Source organism: Cynara cardunculus (genome assembly GCF_001531365.2).
Source record: "Cynara cardunculus var. scolymus isolate 2C chromosome LG 10, CcrdV1, whole genome shotgun sequence".
NCBI lineage: Eukaryota > Viridiplantae > Streptophyta > Magnoliopsida > Asterales > Asteraceae > Cynara > Cynara cardunculus.
This window is the reverse complement of record NC_037537.1, coordinates 19,020,771-19,036,487: the sequence shown is the minus strand read 5'-3', so window position 1 is coordinate 19,036,487 and position 15,717 is coordinate 19,020,771. Positions and strand designations below refer to the sequence as shown.

Sequence of the window (15,717 nt, the reverse complement as noted above, 5' to 3'; positions counted from 1 at the left end):
ATGACTTTTTGCATAACATTTGTTTTTATGAATAAAGAAAAAGAATCCAACTATACATGGGCATTGAATTGTCTCAAAAAGACAATGGACGGATGTGCATCCCCATGTGTTATCGTGACCGATCGAGAGTTGGTTTTGATGAAAGCATGTAATAATATATTCCCCGATGCTAAACAACTACTTTGTAGATGACATATTTATCAAAGTATTTTGAGAAAGTGCAAACCATCAATAACGTCGCATCAATCTTGGAATTTCTTTTACAAAGCATGGACGTTATTAGTTGAATCTCAAACAGAGGAAACATACAAGTTCAATTTAGCACAAATTGAAAATATATTGCTCGAGTATCCAGATATTACTTCTCTCTCTCTCCTTCTTTATCTCTCTCTCTCTCTCTCTCTCTCTCTCTCTCTCTCTATANTATATATATATATATATATATATATATATATATATACGAGTAAAATTAATATTACTCGACTATCCAGGTATTACTTTTTCACACGATTTTTCATAAAATAAAACTCATGATTTTTTATATTTAGAGTTAGTGTTTATTTTTTTTGTTATTCTATTTAATCCAAATGACTTATTATTCAAATTTATACGTATTTGATTAAAATAAATTTGTCTATGCGTATATGTATTTTGATTGAAATAAATTTGTTTAAATTTCAGACGTTATTGATTATTTGAACGAAATATGGTTGAAACCATATACGCAAATGTTCGTATCCGTTTCGACAGACCGATTTCTTAACCTTGAAAATCACACAACTAACATAGTTGAAAGTCAACATTCTAAGTTGAAACTTGAAACTATACTTGGATTCGAACCAAACAACTTTACGGGCATTTCTGCATGATATTCATCAACTCATTCACTCATAACATACGTCAATCAAAGCAAGCTTCCAGCAGAACAAAAATGTCATCAAACATCGATATAACAAATCACACTCCCACCAGCTACATGGTTTTGTTTCATTGTATATGTTGGAATTAATCTTCAAAGAATTTAAACGGTCGAAAGATCTTGGCTTAGTTTCAGAATGATGATGTAATAATTAAGTTATGATAAATAGCAGATAAGAACCCATAAAAATACAAAAATAGGTTATTATAATCGGATCATCATTTACAACAGAATAGACGTATTTATGCATCATTCACGTACGCCTGCTTCAAAATATACAAAAAAAACTTAGAATAAATTCTAAGTTTCACCGATCAAATTAATAAAAAAACAAGGTTTAAAACCATGACCTCCTGAACGATAACGACTCGTTGTAATGATATTACAACGAGATCTCGTCATCAGCCGAAAACACAGCCAAAAGCGAAAACTTGACACGCATTGATATCTTACTCTTATCGACCATGAGCCTAGCGCCCGATACAACCCAATAACCCGGCAAATCCTGAGGCCCTCTCGTTAATTCCGTTGTATCCACAAACTTCAACAGCTTCTTTCCATGAGCCGACACCGGCGGCCCACGTGGCAACGCCGAGTTCACGTTGATGTCTTTTGGCTGCGGTGGCGGTGTTTGAACGCTCGAAAACCGAGTGGACATCAGGGTCGAAACGATCCCTGATTTTTGACTCAGAACCGGTGAGCCATCCCATTCGGGTTGTCTCACCACTGTGGCCCCCACCACTTTTGCAAAACGAAGACGTAAGAACAGGACTCGTTTTAGACCGGTGTCGCTCACTTCGAACTCGGCACCGGTGACAACCGCGAGTTCGTCTTCCGACTCCACCGGGGCCGTGCATATGTGTGAGAAGCTTTTCCATTGGACCTTCTCGTGGTACCTTCGGTCACCATAGCTTGTAGCTGAGTTCGTGTATGATCCGAGCGTGACGTTGAAGCTTTTCGGCATGGATGAGAGGTGCTGCAAATGGATCGCTAAGCAATCGTTTCGCTTTCCTTCTAAATAAAGGCGAAGGCCCGTCACCGGCTTGTCTCCGACATCCACCTGCCAGTTTTATCATCGGAAAAGCTAATCAGTACGCGATAACCACAAAACGACAAACAATTATACACAAAACATTACCTGATTGGTGTTAACGTAGAGCTTCGGGCCCAAAAATCTGAACTGTAACGATGCATTGTTTTGCTGTTTCCCCTCGGGACCGACTGCAAGCACGCCGAACTCTGGTGCCCATTGCTTCGGAAGTTGAAACTCTAAAAACTGCTGAAGCTCTTCGATTGGTGGTTTATCTGCATGACACAAAAGGGTATTTTAGACATTTGACTAACGAATCGTCAAGCATTATAACTTCAATGGCACGGACCAAATAAGCGTAAATACATAGATGTTTGTACTCACATCGTATATAAAGATTGATGGCGTGAGTCAGGAATCCGTTGCCATCAATTCCGCTCAATAACGATGTGATTGGAACAAACGACATGGAGATCACTTCGGGTTCAAGTTGAACCGTTTGACACCATGTGCGATGGTCGAGGTTTTTGCCGTAGCTTCCTCCTCTCCTTCTCCAGAAAAGAGTTACATCCTGCAATAGAGCAATTGAAAGAAACACAAAACAGAATGTCAGTCCAATAGCCAAATGCGTATACAAAATGCACTGTTAGAACATTTCTGAGCCGATTTTGTTGTAGTGATAAGCCCGTAGCTTGTTAACAAGGGGAACTATGGCTAAACTCTAACCTCGACTGCCGGATCCAGTGCGATCAAGCCATAGTCATTCCTTTCAAGCTGAAACGAATAATTCCATTTTGAAAACCGAGCAAGTTAAATATATCGAATTGAAAAAAAAAATAGGCAATAACAATGTTACAAACCGGCTCCAAATCACGGGTTTTTCTTGGGGCATCGTTGCGCTGTCCACTGAATCGCTTTTCCGCTACATCCTTGAGCTTTCTTTGCACCTCGTCGGACGGAAGAGTTGACGAATGTTGTTGCTTCATATACACGACGTCTTTTCCTCCCATTTTCACACCAACAATCACATGAGTACCAAACTTTTCGATAAACCTAACGAAATGAAAACAAATATCAAGATTTTTGAAAACAAATTGAAATCTCTGTGATCGGTCTATTTGATGGTGTAATCATTCAAATGGTCGAACCACGACGGATGAGCCCGAGTTTTGCTTACTTGGCCAATGCTGCAGGTTCCCATGTAGATGGAACCGCGTTTTTTACTTGATCACTTAACGTCATTTGGGATTTCTCAAGGGTGATGCTGTAAAGCGTTATGAATACGCCATCTATCGCGAGGGCTTTCGTGTTGGCTGCATCTTTTTGCCAAGATCCTGTGAACTCGAATGCAGCATTGAATTGGCCTGTCGGGATTCGTCCGGAGAGCGCTACATCCTGGTTAAATTGTTCCGCCATCTACAAAAACAAGAAAACCATATGTCAATACAACAAAATCGGCTTTATAAGACACCAAAAATGTCTAAATGTCGTCATAGACTGTTTTATAGTACCAAAAGTTCATTAAAACATATTGACGTCCAATAATCTGATGTTGTTGGTATATTACTCTTAAAAGGCACAGCAATCGGGCAGTTTTGAGGTTAAACAGTTATGGTGATTCTGTTATGTTTCACAGAAGAACACCCACAAACTCAAAATCAAGAAATCTTGATGGGTCTATGGTCATAAACATGAAGATCATCACAATCAAGAACAGACAGGTTGACTTTGCTGGTCAAACCGATTACTCTGCAAATCAATAGTTGGTATATATCAAGAACACACGAAACAATTCAAACCTTCATTTTTTAAGAATCTTCCAAAAACAAGGTGTAATCATGTCAAGGATTCTACGAACTTTCCCAAATCAGCAAATAGATTAAGATTATACTCATATATAATCACGAAGAAGATTGATGTTCAGATACCTGCTGAAAAGATAGAACGTCTGAGCTGAATCGCATCCTTTCACCTTTATCACAGTTAATCGATTTTGATACATTTTGAATCAAAATCCCACCAGGAATCACGATATCCCTAACCTGTTCATCATCTATTCCGATCAATCTCGACTCCGGCGACTTCCCTTTACAGTACTTCAACCTCAAATCCTCCGCCACATCGTATCCCAACCCGACCGCCGCGATCGCCGCCTCCGCCGCTGCCTTCAGGCGCAACCCCACCTCTTTACTACTACTTCCCATCAAAATTACTTCAAAAAACCCGCAAAAGTTAGCTGAATCCGTAGAACTTTTGCCCTCAATTTCTTCGGTCTGAATCAAGAAACAGTCAACTGTGTTTCTAGATGTTTAATTGACTCAGAATTAAAATAAGGTTTGTAGTGGGAGATGATGAAATGGGTCGTCAGATTTCACATGTTTTTTATTGGAATTATTGTCGCGTAAATTGTTGGTACAATCCGCGGAAATAAAGTCAGAAAGGAAGAGCGGGAAATGATAGAGAAAGGTGGTGGTTCTGGACGCCGGCGGAAAGACAATTTGATGGTAGTTGAAGATTCCTTTAAACAACACACAGCAATCGCATTTAAACCCATATTTATTGTTCATTTGAGTTAATTACCAATTTAATCTGTAATTATAATTAATAAAACATAATTACAATAATCTGACATGGGATTTATGCATCATGCCATTGCCCTCATTTTAAGCTCTTTATGCCAACTGCATCATGTTCATCTTTCATCTACATTAAAAAACATTTATATTTTAATGTATATATATATATATATATATATATTATATTTTAAAGTATTTGACAAAAACTCTTAAAAACTATTTTTTATGTATGAATTACTGTATATTGATGCATATTACTTAAAATTCAAGATTACAAGTAAATTATGCATAAGTACAACTTATTAAAGCTCTATGTTTGAATTCGTGTAAATAACTGCGTATAAACATAATTAAATAGAGGATAAACATCTCATTTTAAAATATAAAAAATATAAAATATAATTAGGATATTTATTGAGTTCTAATAAAATAATTAACTATTATCTTTATAAGAAAATTATATTATTAAACCAAATATAAATTACTTCGTTATTGAACGTAAATTAAATTATAATAAAAAATTTGAATTAAAAAAATTACACAAAAAGTAAGAATTTTAAATAGTTACTTTGATACTAATATCGATATATTTTTGTCAATTTTTTATAATATTTTCAATTTTATATTTTATTAAAAAAATAAAAACATCATCGCTTTTTCAAAATTACATAAGACCATACTATAACATTGACTGAGATAAAAAATAAAATGATATATTAAAATCAAGATATATCTCGATACATTACGCAAGTACCCTTCTAGTGTATATATATATATGGTTTATTTAACAATTTTCATTCTTACAGTTTCGAAATTACAAGATAACTATTGCAGTTTGCAAAAACATTTGGATTTGGTCCTTTGTTTTCGACGGTTAAATAAGAGACATTTCCATCATTTTATTGATTTTCTTTTTATTATTTATCCAATCAAAATTGATCTTACGATTTTGGTCCATATAGTTTTTGATTGGATAAAAAACAAAACAAAAAACAAAAATGCCCCTCATTTAAAAGACAACCATTGGAGAGAGCGACCAAATCCGTGTGTTCTTTTATAACCATGATCGTCATCTTATAATTTTAAAACTGTAAGGACGAAAAACGTTATTTTCGACAAAACTTGTAGTTTACTTTATATATAGATATACTACTCTAGATTATAGGTATTATAGTTAGATCTTCGAATTACAGTTAAATTACTAAACTACCCAAAAGGAACGAGTCCAATGGACTAAAATCTAAGGTTGGTCAACCTCTTTACCTGCCTAGTTTTAAGCTTTTCATGCCATTTAATCTCTTGCCCTTGTAAACAAAACCAGCAAAAGAAACCTAATTAATCCCCTCTAAATTTCCAAAACGAAATTCAAATGGAAGATGTAAAAAATGGTAAAAGAAGCCCAGAAAACCCTTCTTCCAAAAACAACAATAAAGAACAAGACCGTTTCCTCCCGATAGCGAACGTCGGCCGCATCATGAAAAAAGTGGTCCCGGGGAACGGAAAAATCTCAAAAGACGCAAAAGAAACGGTCCAAGAATGTGTCTCGGAGTTCATTAGTTTTGTGACGGGTGAAGCCTCGGATAAATGCCAACGAGAAAAGAGAAAAACAATAAATGGCGACGATATAATTTGGGCGATAACGACGTTAGGATTTGAGGAATACGTAGAGCCACTCAAACTGTATCTGGTGAAGTATCGGCAACTTGAAGGCGACAAAGTTAGCAACAATGTACCTAAACAACAATGCATCGAAAGACAACAACAACATAGTTTGCCAACTTATAAGAATGTTTATTCGTCAGCCGCTGCAGCGAGTATTATGTCGCAACCGCCTTTTGCAACGATTTTCGAGCAGACGTTTGCGTTGCCGTTTTCGTCAAATTCGATTCAATCACAATTACACCGTCAACAAGAAAGCATTGATTCGGTTGGCCAATGGTAACTTGATCTTCTTCTTCATTGTTATTCATTTGTAATTGAGTTTTTTTTAATAGAAAAATAGGATAATAGAGAGAATTTTCTGAAAACAATGTGGTTTATTCTTTCAAATATAGCCCATGGGATTGTTCAAGTTTGTATAGTTTCAAGAATTTAATACTAAGTTATAGAATGTACAATTTGCTAGTTTTATATCATATTCCTTATTGTTTATATGAGTGTCGAAGGGTGTGAACGTTTATCGGTAACTGAAAATACGTGCGTCTCTGATCTCTGCAAACGGGCGTGGAAATAAGGTATGATCTTTGAGGTTTTGATTCAACGAGATGACTTATAGAAAGCATGTTATTTTCTAGTAAAAAATGTTGATGAAAGTGGATTTTCGATATGGGTTCTCAAGATTCTAAAATTTCATGGAATTTGGTTAGATTAGGGATTTTTCATATAAAAGAGAAGAACTTTTTAGAGCAAACCTTAGCGTTCGAACTCAATTCATGCATCTATTCAAAATCATATTAGAATGTTTAACGATCTTAAGTCTTGGACCATGGTCTTGAATATTTAGTGACGCTAAAAAGCTTGTAAATGGTTCGCCAGATACAATCAACCTCGACATTTGAAGCTGCTCAACCACTTCATTTTTAATATCAAAGAACCCAAATTTGGTTAAAGCAAGCTCAAATTTGGGTGAAGCAAGATGGGATTCCATTGAGGCAAGTCTCGCAAACATCTCAGTATGGCTGAATCAACCTGAGGAGTCAGTGTTATGTCGTAAATTCTTAGAGTCATTCCTAGTGCTCGAGACTCTAGACCATCCTCGAATATAGTATGATCATTTACCCACGATCTGTTGCATAATATTTAGATCATCGAAATGGGTTTCTGTTGATCTGGTCTACTGCTTAATCTCTACCATATTCTCCTACACACAAGAAAAATGAGTGTATATATATATGCATCTCAATGATTTACAAAATGATAAAGACATGCAAAAGAATTTGTTAAATGTAACTTACATATGAAGTGCGAGAATAGTCATTAACTCAACCCATTTTTTTCTCTATAATGCAACTTCCGAAGAAGTCTCTATCTCTTTGATAGGAGGATCATTTGACAATCCTATATTTCATAAATGGTAGAGTGCTCACAGTACCATTTAATTCATATATATTTGTTTCCCCTATTATCATAATTTTTTCTTGACATAGCCTACAACATATATTCAAATTTATTAATTGGAAACCAAATATGATACGGTACATGACATCAAGATAATAGAATAACATAAAATAGTCAAAGTCAGAACAGGGGTGAGCCTAACCTCCATGGAGTTCAGGAGTTCAAAGTGTTGATGACATGTTGTATATGAAATTTTATATGGATGCCTACTTCAAGCAAGGACTAAGATGACATTCACAGTTGATCAAAACGACCTAGAGGTCCCTAGGTTGATAGCAATAAGAAGTCAGGGCCGACCCTGGCTATAGGCCGTGAAGGCAACCGCCATGGGCAGCAGATCTCTAAAGAGCATCATTGTCTCCGTCCATTTTTCACTGGAGTATGCTCAATTTAGGAGGAAAAATAATATGTTTTCATTTTTCATGCCCTAGATGCTCTCTCGCTCTCGCTGTCAATCTGCATCATGCCATCCTCTCAATATCATATACAATAAGCCCTCTTGCTGATTTTGGTTTTCCATCTACCCTTTCTCTTATTCTCGGTTTCGATTTTCCATCTACCCCTCTCTTATTTCATGATTATGATTTACCATATGCCCTCCAGATTGAAATAGGCGATTATGCTCCAGTCTAGGTAAATAGATTAGGAACAAGTTTTATTATTTTTAGTTTTTTATACCTCCGATTTATTAGAATTTATGATTCTTCTGTAAATTATTTATGGTTGTCGTAAATTTTACCAAAATTTGTTTGGTTTGAGGTGTTGTGGATTCCAGATACAAAAAAGTTACCGCCTTTATTCATAAAAGTTTAATTTTTATAATATTTTGGATTAAAAAATTAAACCTATTTATAAAGGTTAAAACTTTATTGCTTTTTATCCATCTAACTTTGATAAATTTTTTCAACATCAACAGACTAGTAACAATGTATGTGTGTTTGTGTTTTGCAGAGAAAAAGTGTGTTAACAACAGCAAAGTGTGTGTGTTTGTGCATTTTTCCGGTGATGATTAAGAACCATTTATGTGAATAAATTAAAAAGAAAATCACAGATTCTTCCAATCGACTTCCATCTCTTTCTTATATACAACCCATAACGACGGGGAACAAGTTTTATGGCTTCCCTCCTCGGACGGCTGCATGCCTACACCACCACAAACACTTGGGGACTAGATTTGTCGTCGGTGATGGGCGGTTGAGGTGGGGAGGGAAGGGGTAGGTGGGGAAAATCGAAACCGAGAGGGATGGCGTTGGCTGTTGGCTTGATGGAGATCGTTAGATGGAGATGGGTGGTAGTAACCGGTGCCCCGCTCCCGATCAAAAAGAGCGTGCAGGATCTCGTGGATATGAATAGGGGGAGATGGAGGACGAAGCGGGAGGGGCATTGGTCGGCGATGGAGATCGCCGATGATGAGAAGGAACGTGGGTGATGAAGCCGATCACTTCAGAGGTTATGTATGAATATGTATATATAAGTATAATAATATATAATGATAATAATGTGTTTTTATTCTTTAAAAGAAAAGTTCAAACAAAAGGATTTGATTTTAAGAACACAAATTGAACGATGAATCGAATGATGAGGGTGAATTGATCACACATGAAAAGAAGATAATGATAGCGATAGTGATACAGTGATGATGATAGTTGTTATTTAACATTGGGCTACATGATTCGAACTACAAAGGAGATTGAGGTTGACATGATATATTTCAACGTCAAACATGTATTAAAATATTAAATAAAACATACAAAATTACAAAAACTAGGGGCATAAAAAAACCAACAAAACGCAATGTTGTTTCTCGTGACATGTTTGGTTTTCGGATTAATTTTGATCCACGTCTATATATTTAACTTTGAGTAAATTATAAATTTTGTCCCTGTGATTTACACAAAATCACAGTTTACCTCCCTAAATCAAATAATTATAGGAAATGTTCATATGCTTTACATCTTCACAGGTCTTTAGTGCATAAACCCAATACTGTTAGATTAATTTCAAGGTTATTCTAGTCATTTTATTACTTTTTAATGTTCTATTAAAAACTTACTTTTTATTTAATAAATCGTAGAGATCAGGAATGTAATACAGAAATCACCATTACACCACCCCACCCATCACTTGTCTCGCTCCCGTACGTTGCTCCATCTCCAGCCTTCCTCTCTCCCTCTTGTGATGCAGAGTGTGATTTTGTGTAAACCACATGGACGGAAATTCTAATTTATTCTTTAATCTTTAAATTTTAGGTTTTCAAATAGACTATCATATCACTACAAAACAAAGGAGTATCACAGATGTATTCATAAAATTGCAATTTAACAATAAAATTGTTTAATCATAAAAGATTTTGTCGTTAATAAAATTAGGGTTGTAAAGAGTTAAGTCATTACCAAACAAAGACTTGACTGACGAAAAATCCATCAGTAATCCGCGAAAAAATCTATCATCGGTGAATTACCGGCATATCTCATCGTCGTAGAAAGTGTGGCCGATGTGTGATTATCGGTGGATTTTCAATCACCAACAGAAAAAATATGTCGGTAATCTGTCGATGATGGTTAATCCGTCTGTAATTAATAGCTGAAAAATCCATCGGTGAGGTGTTTTGTTTTGTAGCAAGTTGAGCTCGAGCTTGAATCGTGTTAATCTAAGCTCAAATTCAATTTAATAGCTCAACGAGTTTTCTTGATAAAAGTTTGTGCTTGATTCAAGAGATTGAATAATTTGAAAATATTCTACAAGATTTTGCTTGAAAAGGCAAGATTGATTTGAAAGCTTAAATAACTTGAAATTCTTTTTGCTAAAACGAGCTCGATCTGAACTCGGCCCATAAATATACACAGACTTATCATAAACTATATGCATATTATGCGTACAATTTGAGAAGCCCCATGAAAATATAAAGTGAGTTCTTACAATTCGAAACTCGACTTGTTTTATGTTTCAAACTCATATTTGTATTCAAACTTTATGAATTCGACTAAGTTCAGTAATTGAAGTTGAGCACGAATAATCTGATAAGAGCTCGACTCGTTTACACTGCAAGAACAAAATAGAAAAATATATACATTGATAATTAAAATTACAAATTTTTAAGTAACTAGTGACTACTAAAACTTATAAAAAGTATGAAAAAATGTCTCAACAGGCCCTTCAACTTCTGCAAATTTTCCATTTAAACCACTCAAGTCGGTTAATTACATCAAATATATCAAAAAGATCCAACATAGAAAACACCACTTCTTTATACTTATTTAGGGTTCGTTTATCAAACACTTACTCTGTAAGTGCTTACCGGTAAAATTTAACACTATTAATTACTTATCGGGTAAGATTTTAGTCCATCAAAACGACATCGTATGCAACAATTCACCCTGTAAGCGCTTACCGTGGTAAGAGTTGTCGCCCTCACTTACCGGGTAAGACTCATGGTCTTTGTCTCGCTCTTACCGGGTAAGATTCTTAGTTCTTATCATATTCATCCGGTGAGGTAATGTGACTTGATAAGCGCTTACCCGGATAAGTGTTTGGTAAACGGCTCCTTATTGGTTAAAATATAAAAAGAACGAACTTCTACTACTTAATTAACTAAAAGTTATAGCGATTAAAAGAATAGAAACAAAAACTTTAAATTAAAGCAAGAGAACAAGATAACAAAACGAAAAGGGGCGAGGGGGAAGTGAGCATACAGGAAGTCGACAATAGGAGAAGGGAGGGACAGAGGTAGAACACAAACGGATTGGATCAGCAGTAGTGGAGGGGCCCAACAGAATTTTATACTTAAAACTTTAATGAACTGCAGATGTTTCACTCTATCAGGGGGAAAAACCTAGAGGCCAAGCCCCCTATGGCCATACGCCCCTGGGGAGGGATGGTTGGACGAAGGACATCGGTGGTCCTGCTGGGTTTTTGATGTTGATGGTGATATATGATAGGTAGAGGTGCGTATAATCAATCAGTATCATACAAATATCGATTTTATTTCCAATTCAAATTTTCATTCATTTCGATAATCTATAAACTTAAATCGAAGAAGATAATGATCATTGACATACAACCTTTTGTAGCGTAGTTTTTGTCATCGGGAGATGCTACAAAAATGAAAAACCAAAAAATACTACATAAGTTGTTAAATTATTTGATTTAATATATATGATTAAATAAATGGTTAGATAATATTTTTTAAATTAAAAAAATTTGAATAAAAATAAATAATCAAATCAGTAGTTGTCTTTCCAAAGATATATAGAAGTATTTGAGACCCGTGACCCTGACCTCGGTATCATCCATCCTTTATTTACAATTTTGGACGCATATGTATAATTATGTAATAGATAATTAAGTAAACTACAAATTTGGTCCCTGAGGTTTGATGGTTATAACATTTTTGGTCTCTATGATTTCATAGCTCCAAGTTTGACGTTTTGGTATATAGAAATAACCGGATTTGATCCTTCCTGTAGCGACCGTTAGAAAAATCTGTTAAGTAAGGGGTATTTAGGTTTTTTTTTGATTTTTTTTTTGTTTTTTTTGCATTAAAATCTAAAAGCCCTTTAATTGGACTCACTAAAAGTGTGCCATGTGTCCATCAACTTCCCTCAAAGTTCTCTGTCAACCGCTTAACATCTATCGATGGTGAACCACCTCTGGTCATCTTCTCCGGTCGGAACTTCATTACAGTCACACACTAAAAGTCAAAATCCAACCAAAAACTCATATCTAAACCTCAAAATCAAACCAAAAACACAAATTAAGGGCTCAAAATCCAACCAAAAACTCAAATCCAAACCTCAAAGTTAGCTAACTCAAAAATCCTAATCCGAATCAAAATTAAAAAAATACCCCCAATCTAAAATCATATAACACAAAAACCATATGAAAGAGAGAGAGAGAGAAGACTACGATTTTGTTCAAAAGAGGTGTAACTTGGGAGTGGGGGGATTGAAGGCTACATATATGGTTGTCTTTGTGCAAATAGAGAGATGAAGAGAAAGGATGCACATTGGTGGAGGGATAGAGGACCGGAGATCGACCGAGGGAGGGGTACACACCGACATGGGGATTGGGGGTGTAGTCGAATGGATTCATCGTTGAGGGTTCATCGTTCTTTGTCTTTCTCCAAATACACACCACAAGTTCGATGGAGTGGCTGATGGAACCTGTTGGAGATGATGATCTGCAGTGAGGAGTGCAGGGGGGCGCTGGGGCCGTTGGGTGGTGCATTTGTGCTCCAACCATATTCTTCCACATAAGGAGACTAGTGGTTGGGGTGAGGGGACGAAGTAGGCGACCAATGTCGGGGTGAAGGACGAAGAAGGCATTGGGGTTGACCGGGAGTCACCGCAGTGTAAAAAGACCAAAATACCCCCTCCTTTAACGGATTCTTTTAACGGTCGTTAGAAGCAGAGACCAAATATGGTCGTTTTTGCATACCCTAATAACGAAACAAATTTGTAATTTCAAAAACTGTAGGGATAAAAACATTATAACCACGAAAGCATAGAGACCAAGTTTGTAGTTTACTTTAAATAATTTAATTATAATCATTATGTTTGGTTTTAACTTGTAAAAAATTTGTTCTAATTGTAAAAACCAATTTACAAAAAACACTCCATATTTAGAAATCTTTTAACATTAAATGTAATAAATACAAATTTAACATTAAAAATGAAATAATAACATCATTGTAACTTAAAAGATTAAATATTATTATGTTTATCTGAAATAAATCAGAATGATTAAAAGCAGTATATGAAATATTCGGTTTTTGAATAGCGTAACTTAGCAACAATAACGATATAAACGAACCCAAACTTTGCAATTAATTTTGGATAAATAAGATTAATTAAAAAAATGAAATTAAGAAGGGCAACTTTTTAAGTCCCCTTTTGGGAGCATCTAACCCTTAAAATCACATATGAAATAAACCTATAAACCAAAATAAAACACACCATAATCACAAAGTTCTTCCACTTACCCTCTTTTCTATACCCTCCTTGTTCCCTTAACAAATCTTCACCGGTCACCAAACACTTCCCAAACAATTCCTCCAAACACCGCCCTTCACCACCGCCGGAGAACTCATTCATCAACAACCCTTCAAACGGATACTTAAACAATGAGATATAATGCATGAAAATCCAATACTTTGGCATACCTTTTTCCGACACAAAGTAACCGGAAAACAAGAAAAAAGATCCCATCACGCCGGATATTACCGAGTTTCCGATGATGAAATTTGGTACCAGTGCGCTAAAGCACACCACCACTGAGTTTGCTGTGTAGAGGATTAACCAGATCAACAGGAGGAACCTCGAGAATGCCAAGAAACTATGGTTTAATCCCACCAACCAGTACAAAGGGGTGGCGAATAGAACTGCCAAGATTAGCAAAAATGGTAAGTATACGAGCCCATTTGCGATTGCGTATGAGGAAACTCGATAGCTTCCACATGAAGTTTCTTTCATGAGTATTTCCCTTTCTTGCAAGAAAACTGGTAGAGCTTCGACGGTGGTTGATAGCAGAAATGTTAAAATGAATGCAAACAAACCAACCCTTTCTTCGGCTCCCATCAAGTCCATGTCTAGATTGTAAAAGATAGAGCCTAGAATCAAACCAGATACAAGCATCTGGAGTGTTCGACAAGCGAAAAGCTCTTTTGTTCGAGAAATGTTCTTCCAGAATCGATGAGTCAAGATTACTGTTTCGTATAATCTTGAATTTGCAAACCCATCTTGTATCGTTCGTTCTTGATCATCTTGTTCTTGCGTTTGCTGTTTTTCTCGATCTTGATCTTGCTTCTCGTCATGATCATGGTCGAGGTCAATTACTTTTGATTGTTGAAAGAGTTGTTGCAAAGTGAACTTACCTTGAGTGATTCTGTTAGTTGGAGCAGTAGGTTCTTGTTCAAGATTTGAAGTCTTTTGGTTCTTTTGTTCTTGTATCGTATCGATGGAATCAATTGCAAACTCAACGATGTTAACATGGAGAGGTGGCTCGAGCCCAATGAGCCGTAGAGAGAGGTTGAGCTCATCGACTGTTCCCTGGTGCAAAACGGTGCCATTCGCCAGGAGTAGTATGGAGTTGAAGAGCTTGATGATTCTGAATCCTGGCTGGTGGATGCTAAGGACCACGGTTTTGCCTCTGGTCTCCGCCATGGTCTTGACCATATCTATGATCTGGAACGCGCTGTTACTATCCAACCCAGAAGTGGGTTCATCCAAAATCACCACTTCTGGGTCATGAACCACCGCCACGCCGATAGAAACGCGCCGTCGCTCTCCGCCTGAAATCCCACGAACCCGATCATCCCCAACACGTGCATTAGCCACATGGGTCAACCCAAGTTCCTGGATCAACGATCTGACCCGAGAACTCAACTCTGGTTTAGGAAGTTTCAGCCGGAGTTTAGCAGTAAAAACTAGGGTTTCTTCGACGGTGAGAAGAGGGAACAAGGTATCCTTTTGCGTAACATACCCCGAAATCTTCTTGAATCTTGACTTGTCCACCGGTTTCCGGTTGACACAAATCCTTGACGTCTGAGGAGTGATTTTTCCGGCGAGGATCTCAAGAAGGGAGGACTTTCCGGCACCGCTAGGACCAACGATGGCAAGAACTTCCCATGGTTTTGCATGGCAACTTACATCCCGAAGAACCCGACGAGCTCTGGGGTTGGTATCTGGTGCAGGATCAGAAAAGGATTTTTGATGTTGATGGGGTTGTAGTTCGATAAATTGCTGATCTTTGTTGAAGATCTTGAAAGGAGGTTGTGGTTTTTGAGTGTAGATTGTGTAATTGATGCCTGTTGCTTCAATGTCACAACCCTTTCTATTCATCTGGAGTGAAGTCTGGTGTTTTTCAAATGTTATTTGCTTCTGGTTTTATGAGTACAAGTAAGCTTTTCTTGGAGCTTTTCACATCAGAGGACTTCTTTGTCCGTACTTCTGTTTGCATATATATATATATATATATATATATATATATATATATATTGTATGTATATGTATATATGGATGTTAATTGAGGTGAAGTGGAAATGACAACTAAGGACCCGAAGGTTACTTGCATGGTTC

At 36.5% G+C, this 15,717-nt stretch overlaps 3 protein-coding genes across 3 annotated transcripts; 1 reads left to right on the top strand and 2 right to left on the bottom strand.

Moving 5' to 3' along the window:
- Positions 1 to 1,104: 1,104 nt before the first annotated feature.
- LOC112519912 (MACPF domain-containing protein At4g24290-like) lies at positions 1,105 to 4,153 on the bottom strand. The gene is made up of 7 exons (XM_025128231.1): positions 3,878 to 4,153; positions 3,127 to 3,365; positions 2,810 to 3,002; positions 2,676 to 2,723; positions 2,334 to 2,520; positions 2,058 to 2,224; positions 1,105 to 1,979 (listed from the first exon to the last, which is right to left on the bottom strand). The coding sequence occupies exons 1-7, from the start codon at positions 4,151 to 4,153 to the stop codon at positions 1,302 to 1,304; spliced, it is 1,788 nt and encodes a 595-aa protein (XP_024983999.1). The 3' UTR covers positions 1,105 to 1,301.
- A 1,741-nt stretch (positions 4,154 to 5,894) lies between these two features.
- On the top strand, positions 5,895 to 6,467 carry LOC112520262 (nuclear transcription factor Y subunit B-7-like). The gene has a single exon (XM_025128561.1). The coding sequence runs from the start codon at positions 5,895 to 5,897 to the stop codon at positions 6,465 to 6,467; it is 573 nt and encodes a 190-aa protein (XP_024984329.1).
- A 7,054-nt stretch (positions 6,468 to 13,521) lies between these two features.
- LOC112520077 (ABC transporter G family member 5) lies at positions 13,522 to 15,480 on the bottom strand. Its single transcript, XM_025128379.1, has 2 exons — positions 14,514 to 15,480; positions 13,522 to 14,021 (listed from the first exon to the last, which is right to left on the bottom strand). Exons 1-2 carry the CDS (start codon positions 15,478 to 15,480, stop codon positions 13,522 to 13,524), a joined length of 1,467 nt encoding a protein of 488 aa, XP_024984147.1.
- Between the last annotated feature and the right edge of the window lie 237 nt (positions 15,481 to 15,717).

Excerpts from the sequence above, each read along its gene's own strand:
- LOC112520077 (XM_025128379.1), bottom strand. The coding sequence starts at position 15,480 with ATGAATAGAAAGGGTTGTGACATTGAAGCAACAGGCATCAATTACACA. Across the intron at positions 14,022-14,513 it reads AACTAACAGAATCACTCAAG|TTCTATTCGCCACCCCTTTG; the intron begins GTAAGTTCACTT and ends TAATCTTGGCAG.
- LOC112519912 (XM_025128231.1), bottom strand. The coding sequence starts at position 4,153 with ATGGGAAGTAGTAGTAAAGAGGTGGGGTTGCGCCTGAAGGCAGCGGCG. Across the intron at positions 2,225-2,333 it reads CATCAATCTTTATATACGAT|ATAAACCACCAATCGAAGAG; the intron begins GTGAGTACAAAC and ends TGTGTCATGCAG. Across the intron at positions 1,980-2,057 it reads TCTACGTTAACACCAATCAG|GTGGATGTCGGAGACAAGCC; the intron begins GTAATGTTTTGT and ends TAAAACTGGCAG.
- LOC112520262 (XM_025128561.1), top strand. The coding sequence starts at position 5,895 with ATGGAAGATGTAAAAAATGGTAAAAGAAGCCCAGAAAACCCTTCTTCC.